Source organism: Varanus komodoensis, unplaced genomic scaffold, assembly GCF_004798865.1.
Source record: "Varanus komodoensis strain SLA01 unplaced genomic scaffold, ASM479886v1 scaffold29_1, whole genome shotgun sequence".
Lineage (NCBI taxonomy): Eukaryota > Metazoa > Chordata > Lepidosauria > Squamata > Varanidae > Varanus > Varanus komodoensis.
The window spans coordinates 1,098,482-1,114,249 of record NW_025335759.1 but is presented as its reverse complement, the minus strand read 5'-3'; the positions used below and the strand labels follow the sequence as shown (position 1 = coordinate 1,114,249).

The following is a 15,768-nucleotide window of genomic DNA, read 5'->3' as shown; positions in this document are numbered from 1 at the left end:
TGTTGGCAGCTGGCCTCTAATGACGCGAACTGAGCCAGGGAAAGGGACCCCGCATGCCCAGCAGGGAGGCCACCGCGGCTTCTTCTGGTCATGGTGCACACAGGGTACGATTTGAGTAATCCTTGACCGTGAGTGCTTGTCACATCTGAACCCAGGTGTCACGGATGGTTGGAGGGGGAAATCCAAGGGCTATTGTAGGGTTGGGGGGCGTTATTCTCCTCCCCATCCTCACCAGTAAGCCAAGCTACTCGGGTTTGCGGGTGGCTGGGAACGTGAGGCCTTTGTTTCTGTCTAAGCTCTCATAGGATTGTATCCGAAATTGAACGCACGCAGCAGGCCTGAATAAATAATGAGTACAATTGTGAGGGTGGCTGGTGAGAAGAGAGTTCTCCGTGGTGATGTCTGTCTGTCGGTCCGTCTCTTTCCTGCAGGGCATTTGAACTCTCACGCTTGTCTCCCCATCCCCCTCCTTCCTGCAGGGAGCACGTCATCCATGTCCCATCACATCCTGACTGTGGGTGACCCAGACTTCCCTCCTCCGCGCCGCACGCCGCGTCTCAGCCCTCTGTCACCTAGCAGTGCTCCTCGCACCCACCGGGCGCCCCTGCCACCGCAAGCCACGGCTAACCGGACTAGTCCCCCCAGCACCACTCTCAGGGCAATGCCGCCTCTCCCAGACCACCCCCCGGCCGGGAGCGGCTTCAGGCATCCTTCTACCTCAGCCGGGACAGAGGGGCAGCAGCCCCTATCTACCTCACCCCCGCCTCCCTCACCTCCGCCAGTGCCGCCCGAGCTGGCATTTGAGCTCAACGTCTCGGACTTGGAATTCGACGACAGCCTCTTGGACGAGCCATTCCAGGAGGAGGAGGAGGAGGAAGAGGAGGAGGAGCTGGGGATGCCGCGGACGTGCCCCCCCTCGCCCAGCCTGGGCTTGCCCCAGTTGGATGGGCTAGGGGATGGAGAGAGTGAGGAAGAGGGAGAGCCGGGCCGCTACTTCCGTTTCCCGCGCACCGTGGTGATGCGGGAGCCACCGCTGCCCCCTTACCCGCTAGACCTTCCCATGCCTCACATTCACCAGCTGGACGGCATAGACGATGGCACAGACAGTGAGGCAGACGCGGCAGGCGGGCACCCTTCTGCCAAGGGCAAGCAGGCCGAGTCGAGGGGGGAGCGAGAGCTGGCAGGCCCCGCCCCCGCTCCAGAGGACCTGCCCTCCGACATCGTGGACTTTGTGCTAAAGAACATGGATGCGCCCGAGAACAAGGCCCCGCTGCCTCCTTCCTGCCTCAACCAGGTGCCCTTGCCCCCGGCACCCGCTACCTCTGCCAGTCTCAATGGCACGGAGTCTGCCCAGCCCAGCCCCGCTGCAGAGCTGGCCCCGGTTCTCGCTCTCAGCGCCGCCCAGCTGCCGGGCACCCCTGAAGTAAAGGTACTGGGCCCCGAGGGGCAGAAGCCTGGCTCCAGGATCATCCTTGTGAACAAGCTGGGGCAGGTGTGCCTGAAAGTGCAGGGCGAAGAAGGCGGGGCGAGCGCCGCAGACGTGGAGCAGGCATCCAGCTGCAAGGCCTTGCACAACTCGCCGCCCCCGCCGCCCCCGCCCGCGCCCGCCCCCAGCCTTGGCACCGTCATACTGCGGGCGCCGCTGGGCCTGGGCCCCGGCCCGTTGCCCACCTGGACCATCCGTGGCCCAGTGCTCAGCATGGTGCCCATGATGAATGTCGTGGGCGCCTCTCCTCAGACCGTGGGCAGCGGGCAGTTGGCGCTGGGCACCCCCGCACTGGTGACTCCCTCACTGGGGCTCCAGCAGACCTGCCTTCTCCAGCCCATGGCAGTGAATTCGGGGGTGCTCAGCCTCCCGGGCTTGGTGTCCTTGCCGGGGCCCCGCCCAGCTATCCGGGTCAAGAGAGTCTCCACCTTCGTTGGAAACATGCCTGCCAAGAAGGTGAAGCTGGACGAGGTTAACGAGGAAGACGAGCCGTTGCCCACAGTGACTCCCGACCACTTGGCCAATAATTGCATGTCAGGCGGTCCAGTGAGCTCTGGGTAAGTACAACTTGCGACCTTTCCCTTTCCTCTTGCGTCTCTGATGTAGGGTCATCGCACCCACATGGTTCTAAATAGAGTTCATTGTGGTTTAAGTATCCAGCTAATGGAGATTGGGACTCTTCACTGGATTATTGTGCAGCGCTGTTCAGACCAGCAAACCTGATGCGTGTGTGTTACTGGGCTTGGTGAGGGCCTGGATGGAAACCCCTTGTATACGTAGGCAAAAAAGCAAACCCTACAGTGGAAATTCTGGGGGTGGCATGTGGTACTGGGAGCCTAGATTTTCTAATGATAAGAGCAGTTCAACAATGCAACCGATGGCTTCAAGGTGTGGGGGGGTGCTCCTTGCTGGCTATTTTCAGGCTGAGTCTGGACAACTATCTGTTAGAGGTACCCAAGCTCTGCACCAACAGCAGGGAATGAACTAGATGGTTTGCACCAAGGATGGGACAGAAAGTGGCTCTCCAGGTGTTTGGCATCTCAGTTCCCAGAAGTCTCTTGCAGTACAGCCAATAGCTAAGAGTGCTGGAGTGGACATTTAAAATATCAGTAGATTTGCTTTCAGCCCTCTTAAGTTAATGTTGCCTAAAGGACGTGAGCTGGATGTGCTGGGCTTGCACATGTCAGGCCTACTTATGGCACAGAAGCAGCTTTGGATGGCTGGCCTTTGTCAGGAGAAGGACAGGGGAGAACAAGCTTGTCCGTGGTCCCCCCTCTCTCTACCACCTCTGTAAACTAGGAATGAGAGGTGCAGTGCCTTGGTGGATCTGCTCCTGCTTATAAGTTCAGTTCCAGAGGGTTGTCTTTGCGGGGGAGTGGGAGGTTCTTCCTGGTCCATAAGCATTTGTGCTACAGGCTCCCCACTGGTTAAGGCAGGGGTCCTCAAACTTTTCGAATAGGGGGCCAGTGGAAAGGCTGCGGTAACCGTCACGGGCCAGTGAGGCGGGGGTGCCTGGGGGCGCAGGCCGGTGAGGTGCCTTCGGGCACGCGGGGCGGTGGCTCACTCAGAGATCTCCCAGCGAGTCCAGAACCATCTCCGAGCGAGCGAGCCACCACCTCCCCACCCATGCAGCAAGCACGCGGGCGGTGAACGGCAGCGGAGGCTGGCTGGATGGCCATGGCGGGCTGGATCTGTCCCGCAGGCCGTAGTTTGAGGACCCATGGGCTAAGGTGATCGGGAATTTCAAGCGAGAGGCTGTCGGCACGGTGATTTCTTTTGCCTTCATTTCTCCTTGTCACCGAAGCCTGGTGAAGCCCTGGAAGCATGGAAAGCGTCTGGGTGCCTTGGTGGGTGGCACTCTGTCTTGACGAAAGCGGGGAGCTGTAGGGCTGATGACGTCCCAGCTTTTCTGGGTGTGATTGCATGCCCCTTGAGGATTCGGTGGAAGGCGCAGTGTTTTCCCGAATCCAGCTCTGCCGCTAGCACAGCCTTCCCCGAGCTGGTGCCTTTTAGAGGTGCCGGGCTGCCACCCTCTTCAACTCCAGCTGGCATGGGCATCACCTGGCAATGACGGCAGTGGCAGTCCTAACTCAGCTGGAGGGCAGCAGACTGGGGGAGCCACTCTGGATCAGCTGCTGCCGTGGTCTCTCAGGATGTCGCAGGATGCTGAGGCTGACTCCGCTGGGCAGCGTCTGGCTCGCGTCGGTGCTGGCTCAGTTCTTGCAAAGGCCGCTTCGTCCTCACGGGCTCTGGAGCCGTCCACAGCTGTGCCCCTTCACCAGAACGGCTGCCTGTTTGTCCTCGGACGCGCGTGTGTCTTAACTTAGCCGTTTTGCCATTCAGCATTGGAAGGGTGCGGATGAAGACTCCCACAGCGAAGGGTGTCCTAGACCTGGATGCACTCAAAGAGGAGGCCGGCGCTGTTGGCGAGGATGAGCTGTGAGTGTCGGGTTGGGGCTGGCCCAGAGCCCAGTCCTCCCTGCCGCAGGCGCTCACCCCTCCGTCTCGGTGCCTCTGCAGGTCTCCGATGGAGCAGGTCTCCCCCTCCTGGACAGCATTGCACTCCCGCCCTGAGACACCGGAGCTGAACCAGGAGCCGGTGGTAGAACCGGTCTGGCACAGATACGCAGGTACTGGGAATCTTTCTCTGTCCCACCTTCGTGTGGCAGATCAGGTGGTCAGCGTAAGCAGGGAGGCTGTGGACTGGCTCCGGGATAAAATGGCAGTACCTGCCCTATCAGGTGGGAAGGGACATGCCTGAGGCATTGAGGACCAGTACATTGTTGCGGCCACTGTGTTGGGCTGGGACCTGTGAGAACTGAGGTCACATCCTCAGTGAAACATGAAGCTTCTGGATGATCGCGGGCTCATCGTTCTCTTTCAGCCCAATCTTCTCCACAGGACTGTTGTAAAATGGGTGGGAAGAGGGAAAGAACTGTGCCCGGCCTCCAAGCTCTTTGGCTGAAGGTCAGGATGTCAACGAAATAGGATAAAAGTAAATAGTCTTGACAACTTGCAGAGTCTTCTGCACCTATAAAACTACCAAAATTCTTACTGTATCAGTTGACTTTGGCCATGCAACTGAAACCCTGGAAGATGAGCAGCTTACAGATACAATTCTCTTAAAATAAAAGGCACCCCTGTAAAATAGGCCCTCCCAATTCTTCCGGGGGCACCACAGACCATCTTAACACTGGTGAGGCGTATACACATGCATAGTCCTGTGCATTGTGGTCCACTGCACGTACCAGGGTTGTAAGTGAGGCCTGGCCCTGAGAAGTATCTCTCCCCTCCTCCCTCAGTTTAAGAGCCGTGGCTCGCAAGATTTTAATTTGGATGGGTGGAATAAGGGTTTTGTGCAAACTCTCTCTCATAAAAGGTCATGGAGCTTTCCCCTTTGCACTTCTTCTTCTGCCTCAGCATCGCTGCCTGCCCATATCTATAGTCCGATCCCACTCTTCCTGAGTGACGCTGTCCACGTTACTAGGCTTTTCCTGAAATTGGGCTTTTTCTGAAACCAGCAGGCCTTGCAAGATTGTTTTTGTCCCCAGGGGATCTCACCAGCTCGGATGAAGACAACCTGAACCAAGAGGACAAAGAGAACGAGATGCCTCGTAAAACACAGCCCCACCTGTGCTTTGAGATCACCAGCGAGGATGGCTTCAACGTGCAGGCGGACAGCATTGACGGTGAGGAAGGGACAAGCACCAGTGGCATTCCTTCACTTCCACTGGCTGCTGGCAGGAGTGGCAGCCTCCTTGGGTGCTGCGGGAATATTTTTTATGGCTTCCTTTATTTGGCTACCAGCTGAAATTGTGCTCCTCTAGACTTCCCCCTTGTGAGTCCTTCAGAAGATGGGGAATACACATTCCAGCACACCTGGCTGTTAGCTGTACTGGCTGGGCTTGATGGGGGCTGAAGTCCAGAGCATCTGGGGGGCATCAATCAGACTGGGGAAGACAGAGTTATGTCTTTCTTGGGGAGCCCTGGAAAGGTGTCTGCAGCGCAGCAGTGCAGTGGACCTTTGCCCCAGCGCACACTGAATAAGATTGGCTTGATTTTAATGTTTGGAGTTACCCTGCTCTGAAAGTCAGGCACCTTTCAGGCAGATCACCTGTGCCCTCTCTGCATCTAGGTGCCTGGAAAGCAGTGATTGAGAAGGTTCAGGAGGCCCGTACCAATGCCCGCCTCAAGCATCTGTCCTTCGCAGGTAGCAAAAGTTCTGGACTGTGGGGGGGGGGAGGTGGCGGGCTTGTGGTAGCCCCCAGGCCGGCCTCCGCTGCTTCTCCGTGGCAGGTTGGAGCGTGGTGCGGAGGGGAGCAGCTGGGAGCAGAAGGCTGTTCCAGCGGATCTCGGATTCCTTTCCCAGGCTTCGGGCTGGGAGTGGGAGTGCCCGCATGAACGTGGGGCAGCTGCGGTGGGTGCTGAATCGTAGGCCCCCCTTTCTCCGGCAGGCATGAATGGCGTGCGCATGCTGGGGATGCATCACGATGCAGTCATCTTCCTGGTGGAGCAGCTGTACGGTGCCAAGGCCTGCCACAAATACAAGTTTCGATACCACCAGCATGAAGGCGAGGAGGAGGAGCTGCCCCTCAACCCCCATGGCTGCGCCCGAGCTGAGGTCTACGTCAGGTGCGGGGAATGGCTCTGCCTGGTTTGCTTTCGGGCTCTTCAGAACAGCTTCAGGGTGGTGTGGTGAAGAAGGCACCATCTCTGGGTTGCACTATGGAAGTGTTCTCCCAGTCCAGTCTGAAGTGGCTTAGGATAACCATGTTGTGGAAAGGGGTCCTTTGTTAAGGAAACGGGACAGCAGGATCTGGCGTAGGTGGTAGATGGCACTGGAAAGAGGGACAGGTGGGAGAGCCACTCGTGTTCTAAAATGGGCGGTTCTCCCCTTTTTTCCAGGAAGTGCACCTTTGACATGTTCAACTTCCTGGCATCTCAGCATCGGGTGCTTCCTGAGGGAGGCCCCTATGATGAAGAGGAGGATGAAGTGCAGCTCAAATCCACCAGGTAAGCATGGCTTACTCTTGGCTTACTCTTTGTAAGATGGTTGCTCTGGCGTTGGAGTGAACCCCACATTGTCTTTCATGTCTTGGTCCCTTCACTCTTGCAGCCTGGGAAAATCTAGCACTGAGTGATTGTATGGTAACCGGATGAAACATGGGTGATGGAAGGTTTAAAAAGTGGAACACTTCCCTTGTGTCTTATGCAGAATCTCATGTCTGGGACCAAATTCTGCCCAGCTGAGGTACAGATCTGGTGCTTGGCATTTCCCTGGGTGGCCCTGTGCCCTTTCCCTTAGCTACCAATCATATGGTGGTTTGCCAGGTATTGTGCGGCATTTCCCAATTCTAAAAGATCGAGATGCCTTTCCTAAGACTCAGTTCCTAGAAGTAAGAGTGGTATTTTGTACTATGCTGGAATTTTGGTTCTGCCCTTTTCTGCCTTTCCACCAACGGAATGCAGCCCTTAAGTGCTTCTCCAAAATACATTTTGATCCTTGGGCTGAGAGAAGTTCAGCACCCAAAGTCTTCGGTGTGTCAGATTCTCACTGTGTGTGCATCCCCAATAATAAATCTTGTTTCACATCGGTACAGTGGTTCTGCTGGAGTTAGGACTAAGGGAAAAGGGGATTGCAAAGGGATCCATTTTTTACCGAGCATTCAAAGAAAGGAGTTCCTATTTCCTTGCCAAGATCTTGTTTCTGTATTATTAAAAAACACTGCTTTCCTTGTTTCATGAAAAAGCATTGCCCCTCTTAACTAGGACTTCCATAAATCAAGATGCGCTGCCTTCACATCTTTGGGCATGGAAATAAAATTTTGCCTATCATGTCTTTGGCTGCCAAGGAATCCTGCTGAACCCAGGCATTCTGTGTGTTGGAGAGCCACCCACACAGGCAGCTAATAGTCCAAAATTGCATTGGCCGAGGGAAGATCAAAGACCATTCCTGCCACCGACCAAATATACTGGAATTCTTCCCTCAGAAGGACATACTGCTCTGTTTCTGGTGCTCTGCTCTTTCTCCACCTTATTACTTTTAATGCTGTCAAGCTGCATCCTAAAAATGGTATGGTTTTTCCCCTTGATTCTTGCTGGGAATATGTCCCAGAATTTCTCTTGGGCTTGTGTTAACGGTCAAGTAGCCAGTCCTAAGCCTAGCTCTGTGCCAACTGTTTCTCAGTCTGGCCTGGTCCGTTTTTCTCCCGTAGGCGAGCCACCAGCTTGGAGCTACCCATGGCCATGAGGTTTCGGCATCTGAAAAAAACTTCCAAGGAAGCTGTGGGCGTCTACAGGTAATGGGGTCCAGAGAGGTCTTGTGTTGTCGTTGAACCTCAACCCAGGGCTCCCTAAAGAGGCATTTACCCCGCACAGCCTTTCTCCATACCTGCCTCTAGAGTAGATCTGCAAAACCAGGAATGCAAAGTTCTTTCTTATAACTCTGGTATGTATCTTTTTCCCCTCCATCCCAGGTCAGCTATCCATGGTCGGGGGCTGTTCTGCAAGCGTAATATTGATGCAGGCGAGATGGTGATTGAATACTCAGGCATTGTCATCCGTTCTGTGCTTACAGACAAGCGTGAAAAGTACTATGATAGCAAGGTACTGATCATCAAGGAAGGGGGCGGGGACTCAGCCTGTTGTGGGAGGTGGGCAAAGCAGGTGTAGATGAGGCCCCAAATCCTTGTACGCTTAGCTCTCGTTTACTGGTCGCATTTGTTTCACTCTTGATGTATTCCTTATATTTTATAGTTGCCCAATAATCAAGGTTCTCTGGGTAGCATACAAACTGAAAACATAATGTCAAAATTTAAAACAGAAACAAATACCCTAAAACAAGTCATATAAAAACTGCAGCAGAACAGGATGGAACCAACATTGAAAAACCAGCAACAGAAGTGAATCGTTCCGGAGAGGTAAAAGCAGCCAAAATGCTTTCCTGAAAGGCCGGGGCATTTTGAACCTTCCCTTCTGCTCTTGCAGGGCATCGGATGCTACATGTTCCGCATTGACGACTTCGACGTGGTGGATGCCACCATGCATGGCAACGCTGCCCGCTTCATCAATCACTCCTGCGAGCCCAACTGCTACTCGCGCGTCATCCACGTGGAGGGCCAGAAGCATATTGTCATCTTCGCCCTGCGGCGGATCTTCCGCGGCGAGGAGCTCACGTACGACTACAAATTTCCCATCGAAGACGCCGGCAGCAAGCTGCCGTGCAACTGTGGGGCCAAGCGCTGCCGCCGCTTCCTCAACTAGAGATGTCCCCCAGCCCCTCCTTCCTCAGACCCTCCCCCCAGCCCAGCCCAGCCCTGGTATCATGCCGAGGGGCCTGCCGAGGGGCGCAGACAGAGCTCAGCCTCGCCATGCCTTTCCACGTGGGCCGTTGCGGGACTGACCCATTTCCAGGAAGCGTGGTTGAAGCCCACTTTGTGTAGGGAGTGGGGGAAGCTCTTGGCAGTGGCCCCGTCATTTCTGGGTCTGTGGCTTGAAATTATGACACGCAGAGATATGGGACAAGTGTGGCGAGGATGGCTCCCCGAACCCCTAATTTGTGCCCATTTGCTTTGCAGTCCTGATTTTCCCTCTCCCCTGCTGGGGTGAGAACAGCATTTTCTTTAATTTTGTACTTTTAAATTTTGTGTTCTCCCCCACTCCCCATTTAGAATCTCTTTAAATGAAAACAAAAAAACAGCAAACCCAGGAGGATGTAAATATTTGTACAAATTTCTAAACCTGTTTATTTTCTATGCACTTTTTTATTTAAGATGCTCAGTCAACTCAGCGGTAAAGGGTTGGATTCTTGTTGGTATAATTTTAAATAAAACACAATTTTGACACGAGGCTGTCATAGGGCTTCCATGCAATACCTTCAGAATGAAGGAGAAAATATTTTATAAGCGTTTGTGTGCAAGTGTGCACGTGTGTTAGCCCCCTCATGTCAATTTTTCTGGTTTTACATGCTGGACATGCCTTTTCAAGGTGCATTTTTATTGGTTGCAGCTCTTCCCTTCACTTTCCAGCCCTTCTGGCTGTAAGCAGAACATTTAAAAGGAGTTGCTGACTCAGTTTATTCTCAGACCAAAATCCCACTATTAAGATGAGCATTAACCACTTCCTTGAACAGCTGCACATACCACCTTTCTGATCTTGAGTATGCAGAGGGGCTAACCTAATATTATGGAATTGTTACATAAATTCACATTTTTAGGAATGTAGAAAGATGCCTTATATACCATGTTAGACTGTTTGCCTAGTATTCTCTCCCTTGCCTTGCAGTGGCTTTTGAAGGTTTCCAGCAGAGTTCCTTCCGACAAGGGCCATTATTATATTCTCTACCTTAAAAATACAGTGTTAAATAGATCACCTGCCACCATCTGTCTGGGGTGATGCCTGAGCCTTTCAGCAGGCAAAGCATCTATTCTACCATTGAGCAACGGTCCCTCCCAGTTCATGCACACTGTGGCATGATTTGCTCCCTGCCCGAACCCTCAGTTCTTCTCATTTGTAGGCTGTCTGGAACAAGCAAGCATGTTGGTGCATGACTGGAGTGGCTAAACAAAATACGAGCTTTTTATCCATGGTTTGTTTAGCATGATGCAGGAACCAGAAACTGGTTTGTCTCTCCCTTGAGTGACAAAAATGGTTCTTACTCAAGGACAAATCAGAAGATACGTGAGAATTTTAGTTACTCCCACTTGCAGTTCATTCACAATTACTTTTAATTGTGGGATAGTGCGATGTGTGAACTAGATCAATAAGTGATTCTATCAAAACAGGACAAAGAATGTTACTAGGCACTGAAAATTTTGCCCTTTGGGCATGTGTACAAAATTCCAACTGAATGCTAAGTTGCAAGGATGACCCTAACAATAAAAAGAACATTACATTCTAATTGTTGTAATGCTCAGATCACACCCAAGGAAATTCGGTGTCCATTTTACGCTTTGCTGAAATGTCAGTAAAGTTATGGAATAGATAAGCAGTCACTGCAAGCACATAATGACTAAGATGGTTTCCACTGTTTGTGGGAGAGAAACGTACCCTCTCTTCTACTGTGAGGGTAAAAGAATATCTTGATTGTCTGAACATTAACAATCCTTTATTAGACTGTCATGGAATTAATTGACTTGGAAGAGAACTCAGAGATCATCTAGTCCAACTCATTTGGAAGAGGTATCACTTTCAAATCACATGAAGTACTAGTTCCCCTGTCATCAGCACTAGTCAGACCCCATCTAAAGTTCTGTGTCCAGTTCTGGGCACCAGAGTTTAAGAAAGATGCAGAAAGGCTGGAAAGGATTCAGAGGAAGGCTGCAAAGATGATCTACAGTCTGGGGAAAAAAGCTGTATGAGGAGAGATTGAGAGAACTGGGCACATTCAGCTGACGGGAGATAGGATAACACTGTGCAAGTACTTGAAAGGCTATCACAAAGGAGGACAGGATCTCTTCTGGATCATCCCAGAATGCAGGACATGGAACAATGGACTGAATGGACAGCAAGCCATATTCCAGCTAGAAACCAGGAAAACAAGAACCTATTACCTAAGGATGTTGTGGGCTCTCCCACACAAGAGGCATCCAAGAAGCAACTGGACATTAAACTGAGTGGGATTGTGTAATAATCGGTGCCCTGTAACAGCAGGGCGTTGGACCCGATGGCCTCCTTGGCTCCTTCCAATTCTACTGTTCTATGATTTTGTGAAGCCCATGTAGGCCCTGCAGTGCAGGGATGCAGCTACTACCCCAACAGAAGGACATCTGCTTCAATAGATCCAGTGAAGGAAGCGCCGCCTTGATGCACCTTCGTAGTGTATGAACAGTTGCTGCTTTGAATGGCCTATTTTTATGAACTTTAAACTTAAAGCAGCACACAAGTTAGGACATAAGTTGTCAGATATCCAATCTGGGAGTGTCTGTGTCAGGTTTGACGCATAGATCAGGAAATACCCCTTGTCATAAGGAACAAGTAGCAAGTAGAAGGGAAATGGCTCTACGTATCTGAGGCTTATTCCCCTGCCATATCTGAAAATAGGATACTGGGCTGAAAATAAAAGGCAGTGTAAAATAAAGTCAAAATTTATGAAAGACTATAGGATTTGGCACATGCTCAGGTTTGCTCTCATCCTGATTGCATCTTTGGTGGTTTTGCTGGTTTCAGTTATGCTGGAAAAAATCTAGAAAATTTCTCAGGTTCATCTCTCTGAAGTCTGTGCCTAAACATGGCATAGTGAGAAGTAATTTTGGTTCAAAACGGGTTTTTCCCCCCTCAAAATCTGTTGATTTCATCCTTCACAAACGGAACTCTGCATAGAACTGTTTGATGCTGCTCCGCTGCATGAGTCGGGGCGCCCAAGATCTTAAAGAACTACAACTCCCGTCATGCCTCTCTTTCGCCTTCGTGATCTTCAAAGCGGGAGGCGAAGATACCAGTATGCCCTGCGGTTGAACGCTACTTTAAACCTAGACTGTGGAATGATTTCGAGGGCTATGCAGTCAGAAGTTCTGACTACCCATAGTAAACAATTGAGAAATTCAGGTTTATTTTGGTTTTTTTTTTTCCCTTTTAGCGTCGTTATAATTTAGCAGCCCGTTCCTTGTTTTGTTCCTTGGAGCAAAAGATAGCAGCAAAGTCAGGCATTCTTTCTATCTGAGGTCTTATTTATAAATTTTAATTGCTAAGCGCTTCGAGCTGCACAGCATCTGCGGGCGTGTCAACGAAAATAGGGTCTTTGGCATGCAACTGACCACAGGATTTGGGCTAGGAGGAGCTGCACGGAAGTAACTGGAAGAGCTCGCTGTAAACCGAGGGAGGAAATCTGTTTTCCCTGGGCAGGTCTGTCCTGGGCTGGTAATTCAAAAAAACCTACAATGTTAACATTGAACTACATCGAAGGGTTTTCGTGCAAGCTCCAGGCACACTCCGGTCTGCAGAACTGGAATGCTGTACTGCAGAGATACCGACACATTTTAAAAAGTCATTAAAATGATTTCTGACACGAGACAAAAACCGAGAGCATGCAGCGCGGTGAAGGAAAGTACAGGCGCTGCTGGCCAACTGCAGCAAAGTCTGTCATTATTTTTTCCGACTGCCTTATATTCCACTGGCGTGCAGCGAGGGGCGAAACAGCCTCACGAGGTCCCGTGTTCATCTCTAGTTGCCCGAGGCCGGTACTTTTGCCATTGCAGTCCAAGCTTAACGCCATCGGTTTCACCCTCGCACCCCCAGCCCGCCCACACTCTTCTTCCACCGCGCCTGGGATCCCTTTAGCCTTCTGTGCCGCTGAACTCCGCTTGAGTTCGGCGGGGACGATGCAGGAATAGCGCCTGCTGCGTTCTCCATCAGAAATCACGAGGACTTCAGCCTTGTGGCCGAGCCGTCCCCACTCCAATTTTCCTGCAGTTCAACTTGACCTGAACGCGCTATGCTTCCAAAAGAGGAAGCGGACTGCGCCCAAATAAACGGCTTCGGCCTTTCGCAGCTTTTCCTGCGGCCACGCCGACAGATTGGTACCGCCGCTCTACCCTTTTCCTAGCTCTAGTCGTCGGGCGGTTCCCAGCCGCCACGGAAAATTGGGAGACTACAACTCCCAGAAGCCCTTGTTTTGCCGGGGGAGGGGGAGTCCGATCGAGGAAGTAGCGCCTCGGAGGGGCGAGCGCTTGCTGGGTAGCGTCGGCCGTCCCGCCGCCGGCAAGTGCGGGGCGCGGCGAGGCGCGGCGCGGCGCGGCGGCGGCGGCCTTCGGGGCTGGGCGGGCGCGACCCGGAGCTCGCTCGCTCGCGTGGCGCGTTCGCACGGACTCGGGTTCTCCTGCGCGCCGGCGGTGACCGGGAGGCCCTCCCTTCCTCCTTCCCCGGCCTGGGGTAGGCAGCGGCGAGCGCCATGAACCTGGAGCGGGTCTCCAACGAGGAGAAGCTCAACCTCTGTCGGAAGTACTACCTGGGTGAGTGCGGGCGTCGCCGGCGGTTCTCCCGGGGGAGGCGGGCCGGGCCGGGCCGGGCCGGGCCGGGGCAAGGGGCGCTCGCCTGCCCGCCCCGCAGGCGGCTCGGCCGGTTGCCCTGCCGGCGCCGGTCTCGCTCAGGCCAGGCCAGGCCAGGCTAGGGGAGGTGGGCTCCCGGGCGGCCGGGGAGCGGGGCCTTCGCGTGGGCGTCGCACCGCCACCCAGCTCAGAGCCGGTGACCGTCCGAGGATGTGCGCTGCGCTGGGAAGCAACCTGGTGTAATTCTGGTGCCGAAAAGGCCTTACCTGTGGTAAGGACGCTTCTGCCTCTGTTTCTTTTGTGCAGTGCTGAAGAGAATGGTTGTATTTTTTATCATTAGACTGGCCTGAATGCAGCTGGACCAGCTCCATGGCTGTGCGGGGAGTTGAATTTGGGTCTCTGTGACCCTATCTTAAAGTTCAAATCTAGGGGTGGGGAACCTCTGGGCTTCCACATGTTTAGTGGGTTACAGCTCCCATCATCCTTCAGCACTGGCTATGCTGGCATTGATGGGAGTTGGAATTCAGCAACATATGGAGGGCCATACCTTCCTGACGCCCTGTTGCAATCATTATGCAAATATCCAGATCTCTAAGAAAGTAGTAAAACAGATGGGTTGAAATTAGCATCAGTTTGGTTTTCTGGCACTGCTTTTCCCAAATGTACTGCTTAGGAACTTGATTCTGTTTAGGAGGTATGTGAATAGAGAAATGCATAGAATTTATGGATTTCCACAGTAGTGAGAACTGTGAGTGAGACAGTCAGACCGAGAATAAATTACTATTTTTGGTGCTGCTGGAAACATAGTTCTATGTAGTTTCTTAATATATTTTTTTCTTAGAAAACGCATCAGATAAGTGTTCTCTTGGGTGCTTGCTTTTTCACTATTTCACACCATATTAACAGAAAGCTTGGGACATCCTTAGCAGGAAAAATGCTGATGGCCCATTGAGTAATCTCGGTTTCCCATCCTTCCAGGTGGCTTTGCTCTGCTTCCTTTCCTCTGGCTGGTGAATGTGTTCTGGTTTTTTCGAGAGGCCTTTTTCGTGCCAGCATATACTGAACAGCTACAGATCAAGCGCTGTGAGTAATTTATTGGGGTGGGGGATGGGAAATGAGAGAAGGAACACCTAGCAAATAATACGCTGTTCGCTAGAGAAGGGCGTGGGTCTCTGTCTTGGGCAAAGTCTGTGCAGCTCAGCTCCCAAAGGGGGGGAGAGCCTTGCACTGCTGGGAGTGAATTAAGCTCTTGAGGTTTACTCTCCTTCCTTTCAACCTTTTCTCTTCCCAGATGTCCAGCGTTCAGCCGTGGGTCTTTTCTTCTGGGTGGTTGCGCTCACCACGTGGATCAGCATCTTCCAGGCACGCCGGGCCCAGTGGGGCGAGATTGGCGACTACCTCTCCTTCACCATCCCCCTGGGCATCCCTTGATGAACCTCTCTTGCCTATGATGATCCAGCACGAAGCTTTAACTTCTTTCCTGGCGGACTCCCTGAGCAGCCTGTGGGCTGTTTTGCTGATCTCTCCTTTTATGGAACCAGGGAGGGATTGTGCCATGGTGAACTGTCCTGGGGGCTGCTGCTCCCCTATGTTCCTCCAGAATCCTCCATTCGCTCTGCCTTGAATGCAGCCTCTTCTGAAGGCAATCAATAAACTTGGGCTTCTCTGCTCCTGGTGTGCCTGTCGTGTGATGGTATTAGGAGAAAGTGGAATGGGGAGAAGATGGTTCTGCTCAGTGTCCCCCTCCCATGTGTGCGGGGTTTGCACCAAGTGTGTGGCTTAGCACTGGTTCCAAGGGACCAAACCAGGGTCAAAATGCCACGCAGAAAACTCACTGAAATCTGCATGCATAGCTTGCTCAAACTCTCTGCCCAATGATGCTGTACAGCAAGACAGATTCAGCACCTCCTCTGGCCCTCCTGGTGTTCTACACTAGGTTTTCGGGTTCCTTGGTGGCCATGTGTCCTGTCCCCTTTTCCCTGACTGCTGATTGCTAGCTGATATTTTATACTGATAATTTATAGTGGCTTTGCAACCACTCACCTCTGAAATGCAGCCCCTGAGAGCATCCCCAAAATTGAATTCGGTCCTTTAGCTGGAAGAGGCTAGCTAAAGGTTGCTGTAAAGGATTTTTATTTTAAAAAAATAATTTTATTCAACTCTAAAAAAAATAGGCAAAAATTTGAAGAAAAATAGATAGGAAGTACAAGACAGATGTATAGTAAAGAAGAAGAGATTATATAACCAAGTGTTTTTATGGGACTTTGGGGTTCTGCTGGAGCAACAGGCTAAAGCAGC

The 15,768-nt window shown here is 52.3% G+C and overlaps 2 protein-coding genes across 2 annotated transcripts in view; both read left to right on the top strand.

Annotated features, from left to right (window-relative positions):
* KMT2B (lysine methyltransferase 2B) overlaps positions 1–9,333 on the top strand; it is a 61,642-nt gene extending 52,309 nt beyond the window's left edge. Inside the window, 10 exon segments of the mRNA XM_044434826.1 lie at positions 480–2,043; positions 3,830–3,925; positions 4,007–4,116; positions 5,038–5,175; positions 5,622–5,696; positions 5,941–6,118; positions 6,392–6,499; positions 7,702–7,785; positions 7,963–8,092; positions 8,474–9,333. Of these exon segments, the coding sequence (XP_044290761.1) occupies positions 480–2,043; positions 3,830–3,925; positions 4,007–4,116; positions 5,038–5,175; positions 5,622–5,696; positions 5,941–6,118; positions 6,392–6,499; positions 7,702–7,785; positions 7,963–8,092; positions 8,474–8,749 (2,759 nt within the window). The 3' untranslated portion in view covers positions 8,750–9,333.
* A 3,894-nt stretch (positions 9,334–13,227) lies between these two features.
* PSENEN (presenilin enhancer, gamma-secretase subunit) lies at positions 13,228–15,139 on the top strand. The gene is made up of 3 exons (XM_044434983.1): positions 13,228–13,434; positions 14,449–14,553; positions 14,762–15,139. Exons 1-3 carry the CDS (start codon positions 13,374–13,376, stop codon positions 14,899–14,901), a joined length of 306 nt encoding a protein of 101 aa, XP_044290918.1. The 5' UTR covers positions 13,228–13,373; the 3' UTR covers positions 14,902–15,139.
* Positions 15,140–15,768: the final 629 nt, after the last annotated feature.